Here is a 19,294-nt window from a genome sequence, read left to right as displayed (position 1 = left end):
ATGGATAGAATTCTAACACATCTGTCGAAAAATTATAGGCAGAAAAATTAAAAAACTTGGTTCAATGGAATGCACTGTGAATATAGCTAAGAATGTAATGAAATTATTTTTCATATTAGTGAGGATATTGCACTGTCACCAAAAATGTCAGGAACTTTAACAAAGAATTCTCACTAGTGAAACCTACACTAGAAACTAAGAGTGAAAACAATGCCACACAGTAAGGGCAGCAGGGAAGCTGGCTTCTAAACTTGAGACTACCATTAAAAAACGTACAGCTTTCCTTGGAAGCATATTTATTAGATGCTGTGAAACAGAAAACTATGTATATATGAATACAAAATGAAGATATGTGTACCTGTATTTAATATGAAGAATGCCATCTACTGGTCTATAAAAATATACACTGTTTCTAAGTTAGTAAATAACAATCACAATAGGCAACATTTTTACTATGTTCAATAACAAAGTTCTACAAACAACAATGTACAGTTTTGAACTTTGCCTCACATATTCAACATACTATAATTTAGCAAATACATAGAAGCCATATATCCTACAACATCAGCTTCTACCCATAAAACAGACAAAGAAAAACATACAATTGTCTTATTTTAATGTCTTAAGACCTTATTGTAGCTTACCAGTATTTAGAGGGGACTTATAAGAAAGATGGGGATAGATATGGCCATGCACAGGATATTGATTTGCAAAAGAACTACACATTTTCAGAAAGGAAAACTTGGCCAAGTCAAAGAAAAAAAAAACACCTCTAAAAACACAGGGCAAACCTTAGAGGTGCTATTATGTATATACTGCCTTGTTCCTTTGTATTTGTTTAAGGGACAGTCAAGCACTGAAAAAAATAAATCTGAAAAAAATAAATTAAAAGAAAAAAATAAAGAAGACAAAACTTATAAAAAGAATATTAACTTTCTGGTTTACCCAATGTGAAAAGAGATGTGTTGTAACACTATAGTAAGTATGTATGGCCTTCCAACACATTAAAATAAAAGTAGTATTGGAAATAAATTCCAGAGACATAAACAATACATAAACACGGCTTATAAACGGAGAGCAGAGAAGAAGGTGTGGCCAAATTGATAAAGAGGAAACCTGCTTCAGAAAAGCTGCCATTTGCAGCAAAGTCATTGCAAGAGTAACGTGCAGTGAAAGGAAGCCGTTCTAGCCACATTACAGAGAAGTCTATCTTAAAACCATACATACTTCACAGCTCCAAAAGTCTCTGCTCAGAGAAGGCCAGCTAGAAAAACTAAATAACTTTCTTAGAGACTGGCTTCACCAGGTCATGATTATTTTTATTAGTGAGAAATCTGTGGCAGTATGTATCTAGGCTTCCTGTGCTGTGCTTGGCTTTATAAAAGACCTAGATAACCTGGATTCCAACACTAAGGCTCAGAATCATAAACAAAACCAAAAATATCTACTATTTTAAGTAGCATATTGTCCTAGAAACACTGCTGTCTACACTACACACTTTAATTAAATGTCAATAAATTTCTTTTCACATTTTATTCTTTTAAAGGACTTACAGACCTGCAGAATCTTAGTTTCAAAAATGTAGAAATAATGTATTTCAAGTGGGTAGTTACCCTTTCTGACATTAAAAGCAACACAGCTTTTCTACGACAATTGCAGGAAAATTAAAAAGTAAGCTAATATTAAATACATTAAACATTAAATACATTTTCTGCAACTTTGAAAATGCAATTTAGTAGCTAAAAACTAACCTCAGTAAAAGTCTCCTGAAAAGCATTAAAGACAGGAAAAAATAAGGGTGATTACATTTAGTATTAAGTACTAAATTATTCAAATTTTCATGGTAGGTGGTACAGCCCACTAAACAGGTATATACAGGCACCCAAGGCCACCTAAAAGGACTGTGAGAACATATTTCTAAGACTACTGCTTTTAAATCAACAATAGTTGCTTACTAACATAAAAGTGCATAGTCATCATCATCAATTATTTTATAGTAATTTGTACATCCTACTATTACATGCATTACCTAGATAATCTGACATGCAAAAAAAACTAGTAAGTTCAAAATGATCTACTTAGATAAATCTAGAAATATCTTAATTGTAGCAGAGCTGCACATAAATAATGATGAGGTTGCTACATTCTCACAAGTTGTAAGGACTAAAACATTAAAAATATATATTAATAATTCAATTTATATTTTTTACCATATTTTTATATGGACCCATGGAAAAACGTAAGGCACAACAGAACAGCACCCTCAAATTGTTAGTCAGCAATGTAAAATATTAAGCATTGATGTGCTGCAAGCTATCTACATGCAGATGAGCTTTGTTAATTCAGTGTGGAAATATGTAAAATATGAACAAATGTGCCATACAAAATCCTAACTCTGGGATTAAAATCAGAGATTCATTATTCTTTAAGTCATTAATATAAATCCACACACAAGCATTGCTCTTTCGCTCTCCAACTGTCTTTGAAGAATGTTTGGATACAATTTAATTTTTCATAGGCAGGAGATTAAAAAAAATGAAAAAAGAATAGAATTACAGAACAAATATAAGTTGCTTTCAAAACAAACTGTGGCATTTTTTCCAGGTTATTTATTATATCCTAATTGAAAAGTTCTTTATTTTTAATAGCAACACTTGCTTCCCTTCTGATTTGAGGGTGCTGCTCATCATTCAAGGATACTAGACCTGGTGAATCTAGGAGTTAAGAGCATCAAAACTATCAAATGTAAAATGCCACATCCTTCTAAGATTTAAAATGAGACTGTGTTATAATTAGAATCATACACACTTCAACACAGTATGTATGCAAGTTGTGTTTGGAGCAGTTTCTTTGATGACAGAATGACATGAATGTGTCTATGCTATAGATGTAGCACCTTTAAATCATCAATCTAATTTAAAGCAGTCCTGGGAAGGATTCATTCACTTACCCGTATCCAGCTGTTGGCCTTCAGTTCCACAGCATTCTGTGGTTCACTGCTGAAAAGACAACATAAGCACCACATCAGAGTCCTCTGGCTTTCATCTGCAGGGAAAAAAGCAAATAAAGATACACTTAGAGGGAAAAGAAAAACCCAAACAAAACAGACAGAATTACACACAACAACCCCTGTTCATCCACAAAATTGAGGCCCTATATATCAGCCTTAACTCACAGTGCTTCTATTCTACCAGATTCATACCACACATTTAACATTAATCACTATATACAGCTTGTATAATCATTTCCTTCAACAGAAGTTTAAAAGGTACCTAAGTGTTCAGAATCTATACAATAGTTAGCTGATCTTAAGAAACTTGCAGGACCTAGTAATTCATTCACATAAATAATCCTGAAGCTACCTTCAAGGAATTTTCAACTCAGTATCTACATAATATCATGAACAATAGACAATATTCAACAGTAGTAAAATAGTTTATTACATTGTGTCTAAAGCTTGCACAACTCAAGTAGGCTCACTCATGAAAAACTAAAGTTTGTGAAGCATGAAATCATTCATAACTAGAATGTAAAATACCAAGGTCTCTGTAAAAATACAGGAAGAGTGTCCATGCCTCAGGAAAATGATATTTCTGCAAGACAACAGAATTAGCTAAAAGATGATGCAAAAAAAATCCTATTCTGATTTTCTGTTCAGGATCAGATTGGGTTTTATTCAATTCTATCCCACTGTTTGAAATGAGTTATCTTCTTTAAGAATCTACTATAAAATGAGCATAACTCTCACTTCTCAGATGCATAGATAGTATTATAGAGGAGCTGATTATCTGAAGTGAGCAGCTGAAGAGCCATTTAACTCATTATTATTACCCACAACTTTGTTTTCAATAGGCTTTGGTGTTTTTTTTCCTAAACTTCTTTGGCACATACCAAGATGTACTACAGCGTATTTAATGCCAGAACAAAACTGTGGGATTGAAATGAAAATTCTGAAAACCCAATGTAGTTTGGGTATAATATTTACTTAGTAGGCAATAAGCCTACTAAAATATAATAAAGATAAGTGATACTACTAGGTTTAGAAATTATATTATGACACAATTTGTTTATCAAGCTGAATGAGTAATTTCTTTTGTTTTCTATGTATTTGCTATCCAGGATGTAATAAACAGTATTATTTAGAAGTGTTTTGTTGGGAAAGCCTGAGGAAAAAAGAAAAGGTCCATTAAGTAATGCCTGTATTTTCACCAGGTGACCAGAGACGTTAACAGTGATTTAAACCAGTATTCCTCAATAAATGTCCAACAAGCCCGGAGGCCATTACTGACCTCCCACTGACTAACATCTCTGCAACAGAAATGGTTTCCTAAGCATATACTTTTAACCCACCACAGTTTGGGGTATTCTGCCATTGTGTGTTTGGGGACTTGTTTTAATATGGATTTTCACAAGGCTAACGATTTCCTAGGTTTTGTAATTCTGACATTAAAGGACACATCTTGCATACTGCTCAGCAGAAGTCCTTAAACTCTGATTATATCCAACTGGCATTCAGACATCTGCACTAATAGACAGCTATCTTCTTCAAAAACACCTTCCATCTAAATTGCTATGACATTATCTGGGAGAAAAAAATAAACAAAGAGTGATTTATTTGTTTAAATTTCTAAATCATAGCCAAATCCTTCTTGGAAAATCAAGATTTTAAACATTATTAATTACAAATACTAAAATATTGCCTGATTATAAAGTCTGGCTTTTGGCATACCTTTCAATTATGTAAATTACATAGAAAAAAGACAGGGAAGAAGACATCAAGTCCAAACCTCTTATCTCAAACAGCATATACATAGATCAAGCATTTCTTCTTTTGACTCACAGTTTATAGTGTATGTCTACAAAATATCAACAAGCCATTTTATTTAAATTTTGGTTTTCCTTTGAAAAAAATTCAGAAAAGAGGTGAAGAAAATACATATAACTACTTGAATAGATTTCCGGATGAGAAGATTTTTTTGTTACACATGGTGACTTCCTGTATATTCTAAAATACTTTCCATGTACTGTTGCCTGTCAGAAATGCAAATCAGTATGATGAATGCTAAAATGATGAAAACAAAGCCTAGGTAAACTGAGTTCACACACTTTGCCAGCATAATGTGTTTACACATATTAACATAGATTCAAATTTCATCCCAACAGATAAGCCAATACTAAGCTTATATTCATATATATGCCAAAAGTTTCCAAAAAACAAAGAACTGGTACAACTTCAGCTTTTCCTAATTCAAAAAATTACTTTTTTGACCAAAACTGAGGTAGCCTCCCATAGATCTGCAAAAAACAGGAAAAGGGCCCATACAATCCTTCTGCTGATACACCCCATGACACACTCTGAGGGAAACTCTTGATTCACTGTTTTCACAGCTGCCCTGGAACAGTGAATGAAAGATGGGAAGATTAAGACAGATCTTAAAATAATTACAGCAGCTGCAAAAGATAATCATATCAAAAGACTAAACACAGAGCCATAGAAAACCTACTGGTGGACTTTTTCCTCCCAGTTTTCTAGCAACTGTGATCTCCATGGAAAACCTATCATCATGATACACACCAAAAAGCACTATCAAGATATAAACAAACAAAAGAATAAAAATTTGATCTTACTATGGCATAAAAGGCTGCATAATAGCCAAATAACCAATTAATACACCCACAGAAATAAAATTGAAAACCTCTAAGGTGGAAATCACAGCTCAAAAAAAGTTACCACCTATATACAGGACTTCTCTAGGGAGGTTAATATTGTATTCCAACAAAAGGAATTTAAAAAATCTGTAGTAAATTTTAGACAGCTTGAAGGCTGCTTTGAGAAAAAAAAAAAAAAAAAAAAAAAAAAAAAAAAAAAAAAAAGAAGAAAAACAAACCACCAACCAAAAAAAAAAGGGAAAAGAACGCCAAAGAAAAAAAGAAACAAACAAAAGAACTGAAACATCTCAAATCAACCAACCAGTAAAAAGTCCAAACCTTCATGATCATATTGTACTTCTTTCCTGCAGATCTCACAATAAAAAAATTTATAAAAAACCAGAAATAAAGAACAAAAAGGTATGGTTTTCACATATGCAGTCTCAATCATCCTAAGCGTATTCAGTTTATAAATAGCCTTTGGCCAGATAGAAGAAAGAAAACCCTAATCTTACAGCCAAAAATAGTATTTTTAGAGCTTGTTGCACAATTTTATGGAAACATATCAAAAAATGTGGATTAGCTAAAACTGAACTTTCTGTGAAAATTAATCCATTCCCAAGCTTGCATACTCACACACATATACTGACAGAGAGCCACCAAGAAATCTCCCTTTCATAGAATTAGTTTGGGATTCAAGACATTTGGTCTCAAAACTCAAACCAGAAGGGCTCTACTGAGAAGATAATCGCATAGCCCAGCAAAAAAAACACCAAAAAACCCAACAAATCTTCCCAAAAAAACCACTCTCAAAACAAAAACAAAGAAAAAATACACAATAGTAAACCTCCAAAAACCCCCAAAAACAAAATAAAAAAAATAAAAAAAAATCCCACCACCACTGGAATTCCTAACCAAGACTGAATTCCTGATGTATCTCTTGTGGTTCAGGACCACAAGCACAGCCATGAGATTTTCTTCAGTCGTGCTTCCCTCACATTAGCATTCTAAATAAGGCTAACTTGGTCACCTCCTCCTCAGGAGTGTTTATGAGGAGATTATTTTCCCTCAGAGACTATGCTTCCTGCACTGAGTGGTCAGCCATGTCAGCTTCCAGCACTAACAGACATTCATCTAAGGTGATAGGTATTGTGGTTTGGACATGATGCAAAAGTATAATGTTTTTCCTTCTCCATTTATTAGTATGAAAGACTGAATTGAACAAAATTATTTCCTTCTTCTGTGAGGGTGGTCTGGTGTCAGACACATGCTTGAATGAGCTATTTATCCAAATGAGAAATTACATGAAACCCACTTGAGAGTCAGCAACCATCTTAAAGAATATCTTCAGAACCAGTGCCAAACAAAATGAAAAACTGCTGAATCTAAAATGCCACAAGTCCAAAGAGTGCTCAGGTGGCTCTAAGAAGAGGAAGTGGTGGGAATGTATAAGCAGACATCTTCAGGTCTACTGATGTCAGAAAATCTTCAAGTGAAGGATTCCATTTTGAGCAAGTAAAGTTCTCTGAATTGGCTTGCTTGCCACTTGGAGACAAAGAAACCCAAACTTATAGTAAGACTTCATTGTCAAGCAAACTTGAGAGGTAACAAGAAAGCACTTTTGCAGAAAAGTTCCTTCAGAAAATGCTGAAGGAACACAAAAAAGAGAGAAGAAGTAGAGGAAACCAAGAATGTATTGCTGGGATTTTTGTGAAAAAGAGCCAAAAGCAGACACAGATGGCTTTCAGCTCTGATGAGAAATATAGGTGAAGCTACTTGCTATAATACAATGTACTGTCATCTGAAAACTAGCATATTCCAAACAAAAACTTAGAAGCAAAGGGTATGTGTAACTGCAAACATCAATGGTTACCAACACAGTCAAAAACTAAGATTAGAAGGGAAACTTCTCCATTATAAAAATACATCTGTAAAGCATGAAAAGGCTTTTCAAAAAGCACACATTTGCCGCTCTGCAAAAATGGTCAACGTTTAAACCTATGGTTCCTTCCCAAATTTTCCTTTGAGAGGTGAAGTGCTGACATTACACACATCTACTATGTGTTTTACAGACATGTTCATTCTGCCTGTGCTTGGAGCTGTCTAGAAGACAAAGCCAAAACAGAAGATGTATGCTGTGCTTGATTTAATAAGCCCTTCTGCTTGAAAAAAAAAATTGCTCTCTTCTGTATTCCCCCAAAAGGAAGCATAAAGCAGAAGAGACATAATGTTATTTTTTTCCTTCTTAATTTGTAGCTGTAATAAGAACAAAAGACTGACAAAAAGTTATTTTAAGGAGCTCACAGAGAAGCTCAGAATCAGTTTTCTGCCTAAAGAGATCCCAAGTAATTTATCAAAATTTTAATGACTCAAGTCCTAAAAAATGTATCAGAACTGTTGATGACATAGCACAAGGAGTGTCTCCTCCCTCCCAACAGTGAATATATTCACCACCAACAAGAGCATTTAATTTTTTCACATGCCTTTTTCGTATGTTACTATTTTAATGTTTTAATTTAGATGCTATGTGCATTTTCACTAGTCAAGCATGGAGAGATGGGGAAATTATGTCATAAGGATTCATAAAAACAAGCACAATCGTAATATAGACTATTTACAAAACACACATATCAGAAAAGTTTTTTTTTAATCTTAGAATAGAATATTTTATAATAGAATATTCTGATATTCATGGAAAGAAACTTCTGTTGAAAGTAATTTGAAGCACTAGATTTTGTACTTTTTGAGACTGCAGCAAAATGTAATCAATACAACAAAACGAGAATAGAAATCATGATGCACATAAACACTCACTGGAATTAAACCCAAGCCAAGATTCCATAACTAAACCATGAAATTAATTAGATCCAAAAGTGAATTTAACATTTCTGAAGGTCACATATTTTAAATAACACGGATAGCCTTTTTATCTCAAAATTTTACTTCAGTAAAAAAGAATGGTGTGTTTTTATGGAAAAAAATCATAGTATATACCAACTCATACTTTCTTAATTTCTACAGAATAAATTTTATGGAACTGCTGTAGAAGTATCTTTACACATTCTTACCATATCCTATAACAAAAGGATTCCAACAGAGCCTTCCTAGAAGCTGTCCAATTAAAGGGAACTGCTGGATTGCTGCAGTGGAACCCTGCTAAAACATGAAAACAAAAAAAAATAGTAAATATACAGCCCATCAAAAGTAGGTTAAGAGAACCATTAATGATACACATTGCTGTAAATTGCAATCCCAGTGATTTTACTCTGAAATGCTCTGAAAGCAAAACACCTACAGGTATGGAAACTTGCTATAATGTCATCATTCAAGTAAGTTAAAACTTATATAATTTCCTTACCTAATACTCAGCTATGTTAGAAAATTTGTTCATTTGCCTCACACCCAGCAAGCAGATCAATATGAGTAATTAGCAAGTATAAGATTTCATTGTATTAAAAGCCTAATTAACACACATTTTTGTTGATTATCATTGTTATAATACACTGTCTCAGAGTTTCTGAAGAAATTAACACCTACTATGGAATAAAATTATCTTTGTTATTTTGTTTGCTTTCTTTATATTAACTTACTTAATGACTAGCCAGTAACAAACTGACATTTAACTTCCAACCAAATAGAAAGCAGTTTCACTATAAAAGTAATGGACAACATGGTTTATATACAATCCTGTGTAATCAATCTTATTTCTCCATTTTCATAGCTTTACTATCTAATAAATGTAGGCTTTGAAAAATAGTGCTTTGCTGAGATAACATGCAAATAGCAGGGAAGATAACCATCTCCTGCTACTACAATAAATTCCTTACGTTGTCTCATGTTTTGGGCTAGACCAAGACTTTCTGGGGCCATATTTACAAGGTCCACTTCAGGCCATGCCTTGGATTATATGAAGTAGCAACATTTGTTTTCTCCTTTAAGGAAAAAGAAATACAAATTTGGGAAGAAACTCCACTCCCACAAAATATTTTACTTAAAATATAACATTAAAAGTCAGTTTGAAACAAATCTCACTTTGCAGTCTACAGATAAGAGTATTTTTAAAAAAAGAACTTGCATAAAAAACAAGCCTTATGCCAGCTACTTTTACTCAAGTGAGTGCAGACAATAACTAAAGTAATAAACAGAACAGGCAGCAGTTTATGCCAGTGGTCTGACCATGCTGCTAGAATTCACTGTGTGTGCCATAACACTGGGGTTAACGTGTAAGCAGAGCCTCTAAGACTTAAAGGATCAGTTACAGTTTTGCATGTTAAGGCCTTTAAATCATCCAATTTATGGCCTGACAACCACAATCAAATTCTTGTTTATTTAAAGAGTTTTGTTAAGAGGCTAGAGCATTGGCTGGGAAACTTCATGTGACATCAACCAATCAAGAAGAAAACACTCCTTTCACAATAAATCAGGGAAACAGGAAGCACATTCTTGTTTGTATTACCTGTGACTGGTCTCCAAGTTTGCCCCTCTGATCTAGCAGTACCTGAGGTCAACAAGAAAAACCTTTTTGCTACTGTTAGCTTCTGGTTTTGTCAAAACATGATGCAGATGGTTTTGGAGGACCTCTTCCAAACAGTCACTCTTCCTTCTAAAGTCACTTACCAGATGTTTTATTGTTTCATACAGCTGATGTAGAAATTCCTGGAGCTGAGGCAAATGAAGGCACACATCTTTCTGGGATTCCAATGTAGTGGCTTGACCCCATTCAATAGCTTTATCCAACCAATATTCAAAGTTCAGTTTGGGCACTGTAGTGTCGTGAGCCATTCCACAATCCTGAAAAAAGGATTTTAACTCCACATCAGGCAGCACTGAACACTGGCTTCAAACCAAGCACGAATACACAAAGAGGGATTTTTGCTAACTTTTTTGTGTGCACCTGAGAACAGGGTGTAGGGGACACCTGCGTTTACGTCTCATAATGCTGGCAATTTTATCTGTAATATTAAGAAGTTAAACTAATAACCCCATCATGAGAAAGTAGAGAGCACAGTAATCAGTAAATTATCTTAGAATAAATGTAACATCCAGATGTGTTTCAGGCTTTTCTTATCTAAATTTATCATCATCAATATTTCACTCAGAATTTTAGAATAGGTTGAGCGTGCATTTGTTTCAAATGCTATGCACAATAAAAAACTAAAAATGTTTGTTCCAAGACAAATGAAAGTATTAAAATAAGGCTCAATCAAAACAAAAGGCAGTAGGAGGACTTTGTTCATTGTAATTTTTATATTTGTAATTTATCATTAGTTCTATGTGAAAAAGAGTATTCTCCTTAATAGAAACTAATACATTTAACATTTCAGTTCTGTTTCTCCTTGTATACCATACAAATAAGAGGGAAAAAATATAACCATATGCAGCTTTACATACAACTCAGTTATGAATTAAAGTTGTACCATAAATGATTGACAACCTATGGCACACTTCACTCTGAAAAACTGGTCTTTGAGAGATAAGCACTATCTACTGCCCCAGTAAATGATACCAAAAAACAGCACACACTTTCTTCCGTTTTACTATTATATTTTTCTTTGACAGAAGGACAGATAATAACACAGCAGGCAGTACAAAAACCTTTAAATATCTCTGAAAGAAACACCTCTTAGGCTGAAAGACCAAATGAGCTCTTGCAGCCTTTCAATCATTGTTCTTTCTGTCAAAACTGTAAAGACAACTGTCAATTAACAGAATGTGGTGGCAATTTTCAGAAATGAATTGTTGCCCACTTGGAGACAAATTCAGGCACTCATAGAGGCCACAGAAACAAATGAATATATATCTTGCCAAGCTATAAACCAAAAAAATAAAACTCCACAGCAGCCCTTCAAACCAAGATTGCTTTATAACCCTTAACACAGGATTTGTATAGCATACTAATCTAAGCCAGATAAAAATTTGAAGATAATTAATAAACTTGTTTAACTTCTACGAGAATAAATAAATAAATAAATAAATAAATAAATAAATAAAATAACCCCTAGTGAATCACAAAAATAATTTGAGTTCACATCTTGTCCAGAAAAAAAACAAAGGCTGGGGGGTGGAGGGATAAAAATTGAGGTTAAGCTGTTGGTTTGCTAGTGTACAATGTGTACTTGCCCCAAACTTGTTCAAAGACAAGTAAGCAAAGCCACTGCTATTGTGTTTTTTAATACACTTCCTTTTCTATCTGTAACTGTTGCTGTAAGCAGAGTTCTTACGGGATCTGTGCAGTGCCAAGACCTTACTGATCTTCTCTGAGCACCAAAACATGCCATGAGACACTCCATCGCAGCAGCTGGCTGAAGCGACACGGGTCCAGTGGCAATTAGCCACCAAACACTTTCATCACCACAGAGACATAAGAAAGACTTTTCGAACAAGTTAAAGCCAAGAAATGAACTAACACATTTGATTAAATTAATGAGCCCACTTGATATTCCCAGACAATATCAATCCTCTCAAATAACTGAAAAATCTATGCCCTAATAAAATTGCTCCTACAACTTTTAGTAAAGGAGATAAAAAGGAAAAGCAAAACTATCAAAAAAGAGGAAGCACAAAAACTCCAACATTTTGGGGCCAGTCATGAGTTGATTAAGTATTGAGAATCCAAGTAAAGCAAATCAAGTAGGCTAATATAATCAACTCAGTACCAGTTTCTACTACTCCAGTGTCCAGAATGGCACAGACATCACTATTCTTTCCCCAGAAGTCTGAGATCCCAGCTCTCCAATATGAAAGGTGTTTTATTTCCCTGGTTATTATTGCTTAATAAACTGGATTGCTGGTCCAGTGAGACTCCTTGTCAATTCCCTAACTGGTCAAGAGTTATTGCCATAAAAAGAAAGACTGAGTTGCACATTATTTTTTTTAAAGTACTGCTACTATTAAAAAAAAACAACACACCAACAAACAAAAACCAGCACAAATCATAAGAAAGAAAATCTTAGAAATAAATCTTTCTATGCTGACAACTGCAAGTGTGCATTTTTTATTGTTTCTGATAACTAATTCCCTCAAAACATATGAATACCTTGGAGATGAGAAGACCCATAAACAGACCTGCAATAATCACACACAAGACAAAGAAGCTCTAAGTTCGGTGCTATTCAAAACCCTCACCTTGTTGCATGCACAAACAAAGGACCTGGACCAAAAAATCTCCAACTGCACAATCTAGGGTTCAGAACCTATCCTAAGAAGGATCAGTCCTGGACTTGATCTCTTCACATAATTTTCTGATGAAAATGAAACACCACTCTGTTTCTAAAGCAGAGTTCAGAAATTTTAGCTGCAGTTTAATGCTCACGGATACATTTATGGGAAAAAACAGAGGAGTCAGTTTTAAACGCATTTCCAAAGTGGATTAAAGGACAAAAAAAAGTGTTTTTTGTGTGCAATTAATTTTGTGAAACTGGTAAAAATCCTCATATATCAGCAATAAGGAACAAATGATCCTTATGATTAAGACAAGATGTAATGTTTGGAACAAACCATTTAGAGTGACATGTAAAGATCTTTGCACTTTTGGGGGGCAGGGGGGAGAGCAGGGAGGGTTGTGCACTTCTGTAAAGCTTTGGACAAGAACTACTCTTGCCAATTCAATGGTAGTAGCCCTCACAGCAACTACTACAGAGTCACAGAATCCTCTGAGTTGGAAGGGTGGGAATGGAACCCGCAACCTGGGCTTTATTAATACCATACTCCAATCCACTGAACTTATCTCAGGGTTGAATGTAGATTTTCAAGGATATAATCACAAAAATGCTGAAGGCATTGCCTCTCTCTGTTTTGGAACACCATCAATGTACACTTTTTACAAAATTATGCTTAAATCAACAGAAGGATACGACAAAGTGGCATTTTTAGGAATTGCTGCACTATTCATATAGGTTGCTAGTCCTTGTTTAGCATTTACTATGTGCTTATCCTTGATGAACAATGTGATTAACTTACTATACATTAAGATTTTTGGCATAACAATGCTACTTATTCCACACTATTTCCAACAGTGCTCTGTTTCCAATAGCATGATTTTTAAGCTGTACTTGTTTATTTTCACAGAAAGTTTCCAATTAAACAGTTATTTTATAGATTGCTTACTTTAACTATAGCATCTAGTCCTGAAAAGAGCAATTTGATTATTATAGCTTACTTTTGTCTTCACTCCAGAAAGAGTTGGTTCCAACAACTGGAAAACACACAGTAAAGTTACTGAATGTATAAATAACCTGATTAAAAAGTAAATACCAGAGACACAGATTTAATCTCAAAAATCATCACAGGATGTAATAAATAAGGGGCCTTTTGTTCGCCTGACAGGCCTTAGACCTTGAAGGAATATTGCCAGAGACTTGTAAGGCCAGAATGTTAATTGTTCTGCTTTGATCCTCTGACAGACCTTGAGAAAGATATCGCCAGAACTTGTTAATTGTTTTGCTCTGCTTGCTTGCTCGCTTGATAGGCCTTAAAGTAGAAGCCAGAATGTGTTCTGCTTTGCTTGCAGAGTCACATATTGTTTTAAGTGCCAAGAAAGGAGTCAGTGGCTGAGGAAGACTACTCACCCTCCTCCCCCGACCACCAGAAGGCAGAAAAAGACCCCCTAGCAACTGGAGGAGTATGCGCAGAACTACTGGAGGAGGAGCACGTAACCCAAAAACTGAACAGCATAAAAGAAACAAACTAAGGGGGGTGGGGTGCGACAGTTAGTGGAGCGAGACTGCTCTGTCGCCCAGCGCTGATTTTGCTTTTGCTTTCTGTAACCAATAAATCTTTTAAATTGTTATTTGATCTTTTATGGCCCATTGCGCTCATTTATAACAATTTTGGTGCCGTGACTTGGATCGAGATTTTGGAGGGGCTCTCTGCCTGCGGGAAGGCGCGCCCCACCATTTTGGTGGCCCAAGGGACGGGGGTCCTACCCCAACCTCGACCGACGAACCTAAAATTAAGAAAGCAAAAGCAAAGGTAGGAGGGCCCAGTTGACCCCCTTAAATTTTGTGCACAAAGTCCGGACGAAGACGCAGGATGCGTAAGTATAAGGGATCCGTTCAGGCGGGGTCGGGATCCCGGAGTACAACGCGTGGTGTGTGTGTGAGAGGGGGACTGGCAGCCAGATTCCCCAAGCGAGTGCGGACCCTTAGTAGTGCGGTTCCCATGGACCCGCGAGAGCGTGGGCCACGAAACAGGGGAAGTGGAAGTGATTGTTGGTGTGAGTGAAGGTACTCCAGAGGAAATGGGGCAGGGGAAGAGTAAACCTCCTGCAAACGTTAAACTCCCACCCGTACCTAGAGATAGTCCCTTGGGATTTTTACTAGAAAATTGGGACCATTTCCCTGGAACGGAAGGAAGAGATAAGGCTAAAATGATATATTACTGTGTAGAAGTCTGGGGTGGGAAGGAGATTTCAAGAAACGTGTTTTTGCCAATATTTGGGTCAACAGAGGATTGGATAAAACAGAGATTAAATATTTGGGTAAATACAAAAAAACTGTTTGTTTGGAGGAAAGTGAGTATGCAAAAATCTGGATAGCCCGTCCTGAGGTTTTTATCTTTAAGTTGACCGAAAAAGGGAATAACAAAAATAAGAAAAAGGGAGGTAGGAAAGAAGAAATCCTGATGGTACCCCCTCCACATGTGCCCCCACCGCAGGCCCCTGCCCCCAGTGCACCTCCCCCAGAGGAGGATTCGGATTCAGATCATTCGAGCTACTCAGGACCAGTCACTAGAGGGAGATCTAGGAAACAACAAGAAAATTTATTTCCATTGAGAGAAATGCCTATGGGGGGTCCTCAGGCAGGAATAGGATTTATATCTGTGCCCCGCAGTTCCGGGGATGTTAGGGAATTTAAGAAGGAAATGGGACACTTATTAGAAGACCCGCTGGGAGTTGCTGAAAGAGTGGACCAATTTCTGGGTCCTAATATGTATACCTGGGATGAATTACAGTCCATTTTGAACATCCTGTTTACGGCCGAAGAGAAAAATACGATTAGGAGGGAGGGCATGCGTATCTGGGACACCCAACACGCTCAGGGTCCTGCAGCTAACACCAAATGGCCCCTTCAAAATCCTCAGTGGGATCATCAGAATCCTGCACATCGAACACACATGCAGGACTTGAGGACAATCATAGTTCAGGGAATTAGGGAATCAGTCCCGAGAGGCCAGAACATCAATAAAGCATTTAATGAGAGACAAAAGAAGGATGAAACCCCCAGAGTGGTTAGAGAGGTTGAGAAAGAATTTCCAGCTTTACTCAGGAATGGATCCAGATGGTCAAATGGGACAGGCAGTGTTGAAGGTACATTTTGTGTCTAAATCTTGGGAAGATATAAGGAAGAAGATACAAAAGCTGGAAGATTGGCAGGATAGAGGCTTAGATGAGCTATTGAGAGAGGCCCAAAAGGTGTATGTCCGAAGGGAAGAGGAAAGTCAGAAACGGCAAGTTAGAATGATGGTTGCTGCGGTACGAGAAAGTAGGGAACAGGGTCAGAGGGAGACACAGAGGCGGCCAGTAAGAGAGCTTAAGGAGTCTAGGGATTCAAGGGAGAGACAGGTCATTAAGGTGTGTTTTTATTGTGGGAAAAAAGGACATTTCAAGAAAGAGTGTAGGGTCAGGATTCGGGATGAAAAGGAGTTTAAGACAGATTAGAGGGGTCAGGGGCTCTATCTCTTGGGGACACGGAAACATCATAAGGAACCCTTCATAAAACTGAAGGTGGGTCCCCATGGCCAGGAAATAGTTTTTCTGGTTGACGCAGGAGCTGAAAGATCAACTATTCAGTTTTTGCCAAAAGGATATAGTCTATCTAAAGAGACTGATATGGTAGTAGGAGCAAAGGGAGAACCCTTTGAGGTGGGGGTTATTAAAAGGGTGACAGTTGAATCAGAATCAAGAATTGGGCTGGGAGACTTTTTGTTAGTATCAGAATCTGAATATAATCTATTGGGGAGAGATATGATTATAGAACTAGGAATTAGGATAGAAGTAGTAGAGAAGGAACTACAAATTAAGCTCTGTCCTCTCAGAGTGGAGGACGAAGAAAAGATAAACCCTGAAGTATGGTATAATCCAGGAAACGTGGGGCAGCTAAAAATAGCCCCATTTTCGGTGATTATTAGAAATCCGGAAGTCCCAGTAAAAATAAAGCAATATCTCATATCCCCTGAGGGTCGACGAGGATTAAAACTTGAGATAGATAGATTGTTGAGCAAGGGGCTGCTAGAACCATGCATGTCACCCTTCAACACACCGATACTCCCTGTGCGCAAATCAGATGGCACTTATCGGTTAGTGCACGACTTAAGGGAAATTAATAAACGCACAGTGGTTCGGTTCCCCGTGGTGGCAAATCCATATACACTCTTAAGTAAATTGGGGCCTAATAACTTATGGTATAGTGTCATAGATTTAAAGGATGCCTTTTGGGCTTGCCCTTTCGATGAGGCAAGCCGGGATTACTTTGCATTTGAATGGGAGGACCCCGATACAGGAAGGAGGCAACAGCTGAGGTGGACAGTGTTACCCCAGGGGTTCACAGAATCTCCAAATTTGTTTGGACAGGCATTGGAACAAATTTTGCAGGATTACCAAACAGGACCGGGAGTAACCCTGATACAATATGTAGATGATCTGCTTCTGGCAGGGGAACATGAGGAGAATGTAAGAAAAGAAAGTATAAAGCTGTTGAATTTTCTGGGACTTAAGGGGTTGAAAGTTTCTAAGACTAAACTCCAGTTTGTAGAGGAGGAGGTAAAATATTTGGGGCACTATTTAAAGAAGGGAGAGAAAAGAATAGACCCTGAAAGGATCCAAGCAATTATGTCACTACCTATTCCAAAAAACAAGAGACAAGTTCGTCAAATTTTAGGACTTACAGGCAGTGGATTGAAAATTATAGCAGTAAAGCTAGATTTCTTTACCATAAATTAACACAGGAAGGGCTAATGAAATGGAGTCAAGAAGACACAGAGAAACTTCAGGAATTAAAGGAAAGTTTGGTCCATGCCCCGGTCTTAAGCCTCCCGGATGTGAGGAGACCATTTTTCTTATTTGTAAACATAGAAGAGGGTATTGCATTTGGGGTACTTACCCAGGATTGGGCAGGGAAAAAGAAGCCTGTTGCATATTTATCAAAAATTTTAGATCCTGTGAGTAGGGGCTGGCCAACCTGTTTACAAATAGTGACCGGATGTGCCCTATTGGTGGAAGAAGCTAGAAAAATTACGTTTAATGGTAATCTCAAAGTAATGTCCCCTCACAACATCCGGAGCGTATTACAGCAAAAAGCAGAAAAATGGATTTCAGATGCTAGGCTTTTAAAGTATGAAGGAATTCTGGTAGAGGCACCCAATTTGACGTTAGAAACCACTGCACTACAGAACCCGGCCGCATTTTTTATGGGGAACCGGAGCATGAGTGTTTGACCCATGACTGTATAGCTACAATAGAGGAGCAGACGAAGATTAGACTGTATTTAGAAGAAGAGGAATTAGAAAGTGGTGAAAGATTTTTCGTGGGTGGATCCTCCAGGGTAATAGAAGGGAAAAGAAAATCAGGGTATGCAATAGTGCAGGGTCCGAACTTACAGGTGGTAGAGTCGGGTGCATTAGATAGATCATGGTCTGCCCAGGCATGTGAATTATATGCAATATTAAGGGCCTTGAAACTTCTTGAGGGGAAGGAGGGGACAATATATACTGATTCTAGATATGGATTTGGGGTAGTCCATACATTTGGAAAGCTATGGGAAGAAAGGGGCCTTATCAACTCACAGGGGAAGGATTTGATACACCAGAAACTTATAGTTGAGATACTAAAAGCTCTGAGAGGGCCGACAAGGTTAGCAGTGGTTCATTTAAAGGGACACCAACGAGGAATAGATTTAAAAAGCAGGGGGAACAACGCTGCAGATCAGGAGGCAAAACGGGCAGCCCTAAAGGAAATGGTCCTAAAAGAAAAAGGGGGGCAAAGGGGAAAAGATGGAGTCAAGGACGGTGAAAACACTGATACAATTTTTACGAATGAGGAGAAAGAGAGATTTAGAAGAATGGGTGTTACAGAGGAAGCAGGAAAGTGGATATTAGCAGACGGCCGGGAAGTGCTACCAAAGGCAATAGCTCAGAGGGTATTGTATAAGTTACATCAGAAAACTCATTGGGGAGCCCAGGGGCTGGTGGATCACTTTGCCACATGATGGTGGCATCACTTTGTACATGAGCATCGGGCTCCACGATATAGCTAAACATATCACAAAGGGATGTCCTGCCTGTTTGCGGGTAAATCGAAGTAACCTCAGAAAATTACCCTATGGGGGAAGGCCTCTAGCAAAACAAACCTTTGCAAATATTCAAGTGGATTTTACCGAATTGCCAAAGGTGGGGAGGATTAAATATCTTTTAGTAGTAGTAGATCATCTTACTCATTATGTGGAAGCCTTCCCGACATCAAGGGAAACCGCACAAACAGTAGTAAAAGCCCTGCTGGAGGAGATAGTCCCCAGGTATGGTGTACCAGAAACAATTGACTCTGACAAGGGGCCGCACTTTACATCAAAGATAACTTAGGAGCTGGCAGTAGCATTAGGAATAAAATGAGAACAACATACTCCTTGGCACCCTCAAAGTTCAGGCCGGGTAG

The 19,294-nt window shown here is 37.1% G+C and overlaps 1 protein-coding gene across 2 annotated transcripts in view; it reads right to left on the bottom strand.

The window, feature by feature from the left end:
* Positions 1 to 19,294, bottom strand: part of FANCC (FA complementation group C) — an 83,104-nt gene that overhangs the window by 49,024 nt on the left and 14,786 nt on the right. For both annotated transcript variants that reach the window (XM_056514246.1, XM_056514247.1), the window contains exons 2-4: positions 10,267 to 10,440; positions 8,718 to 8,805; positions 2,951 to 3,045 (exon numbers count right to left, since the gene is read on the bottom strand). In XM_056514246.1, the coding sequence (XP_056370221.1) occupies positions 2,951 to 3,045; positions 8,718 to 8,805; positions 10,267 to 10,431 (348 nt within the window). In that variant the 5' untranslated portion in view covers positions 10,432 to 10,440. The remainder of the gene's footprint in view (positions 1 to 2,950; positions 3,046 to 8,717; positions 8,806 to 10,266; positions 10,441 to 19,294) is intronic.

The sequence above is a fragment of the Oenanthe melanoleuca genome, chromosome Z (assembly GCF_029582105.1).
Source record: "Oenanthe melanoleuca isolate GR-GAL-2019-014 chromosome Z, OMel1.0, whole genome shotgun sequence".
In the NCBI taxonomy this organism is placed as follows: domain Eukaryota; kingdom Metazoa; phylum Chordata; class Aves; order Passeriformes; family Muscicapidae; genus Oenanthe; species Oenanthe melanoleuca.
This window is presented reverse-complemented; position numbering and strand designations above follow the sequence as displayed.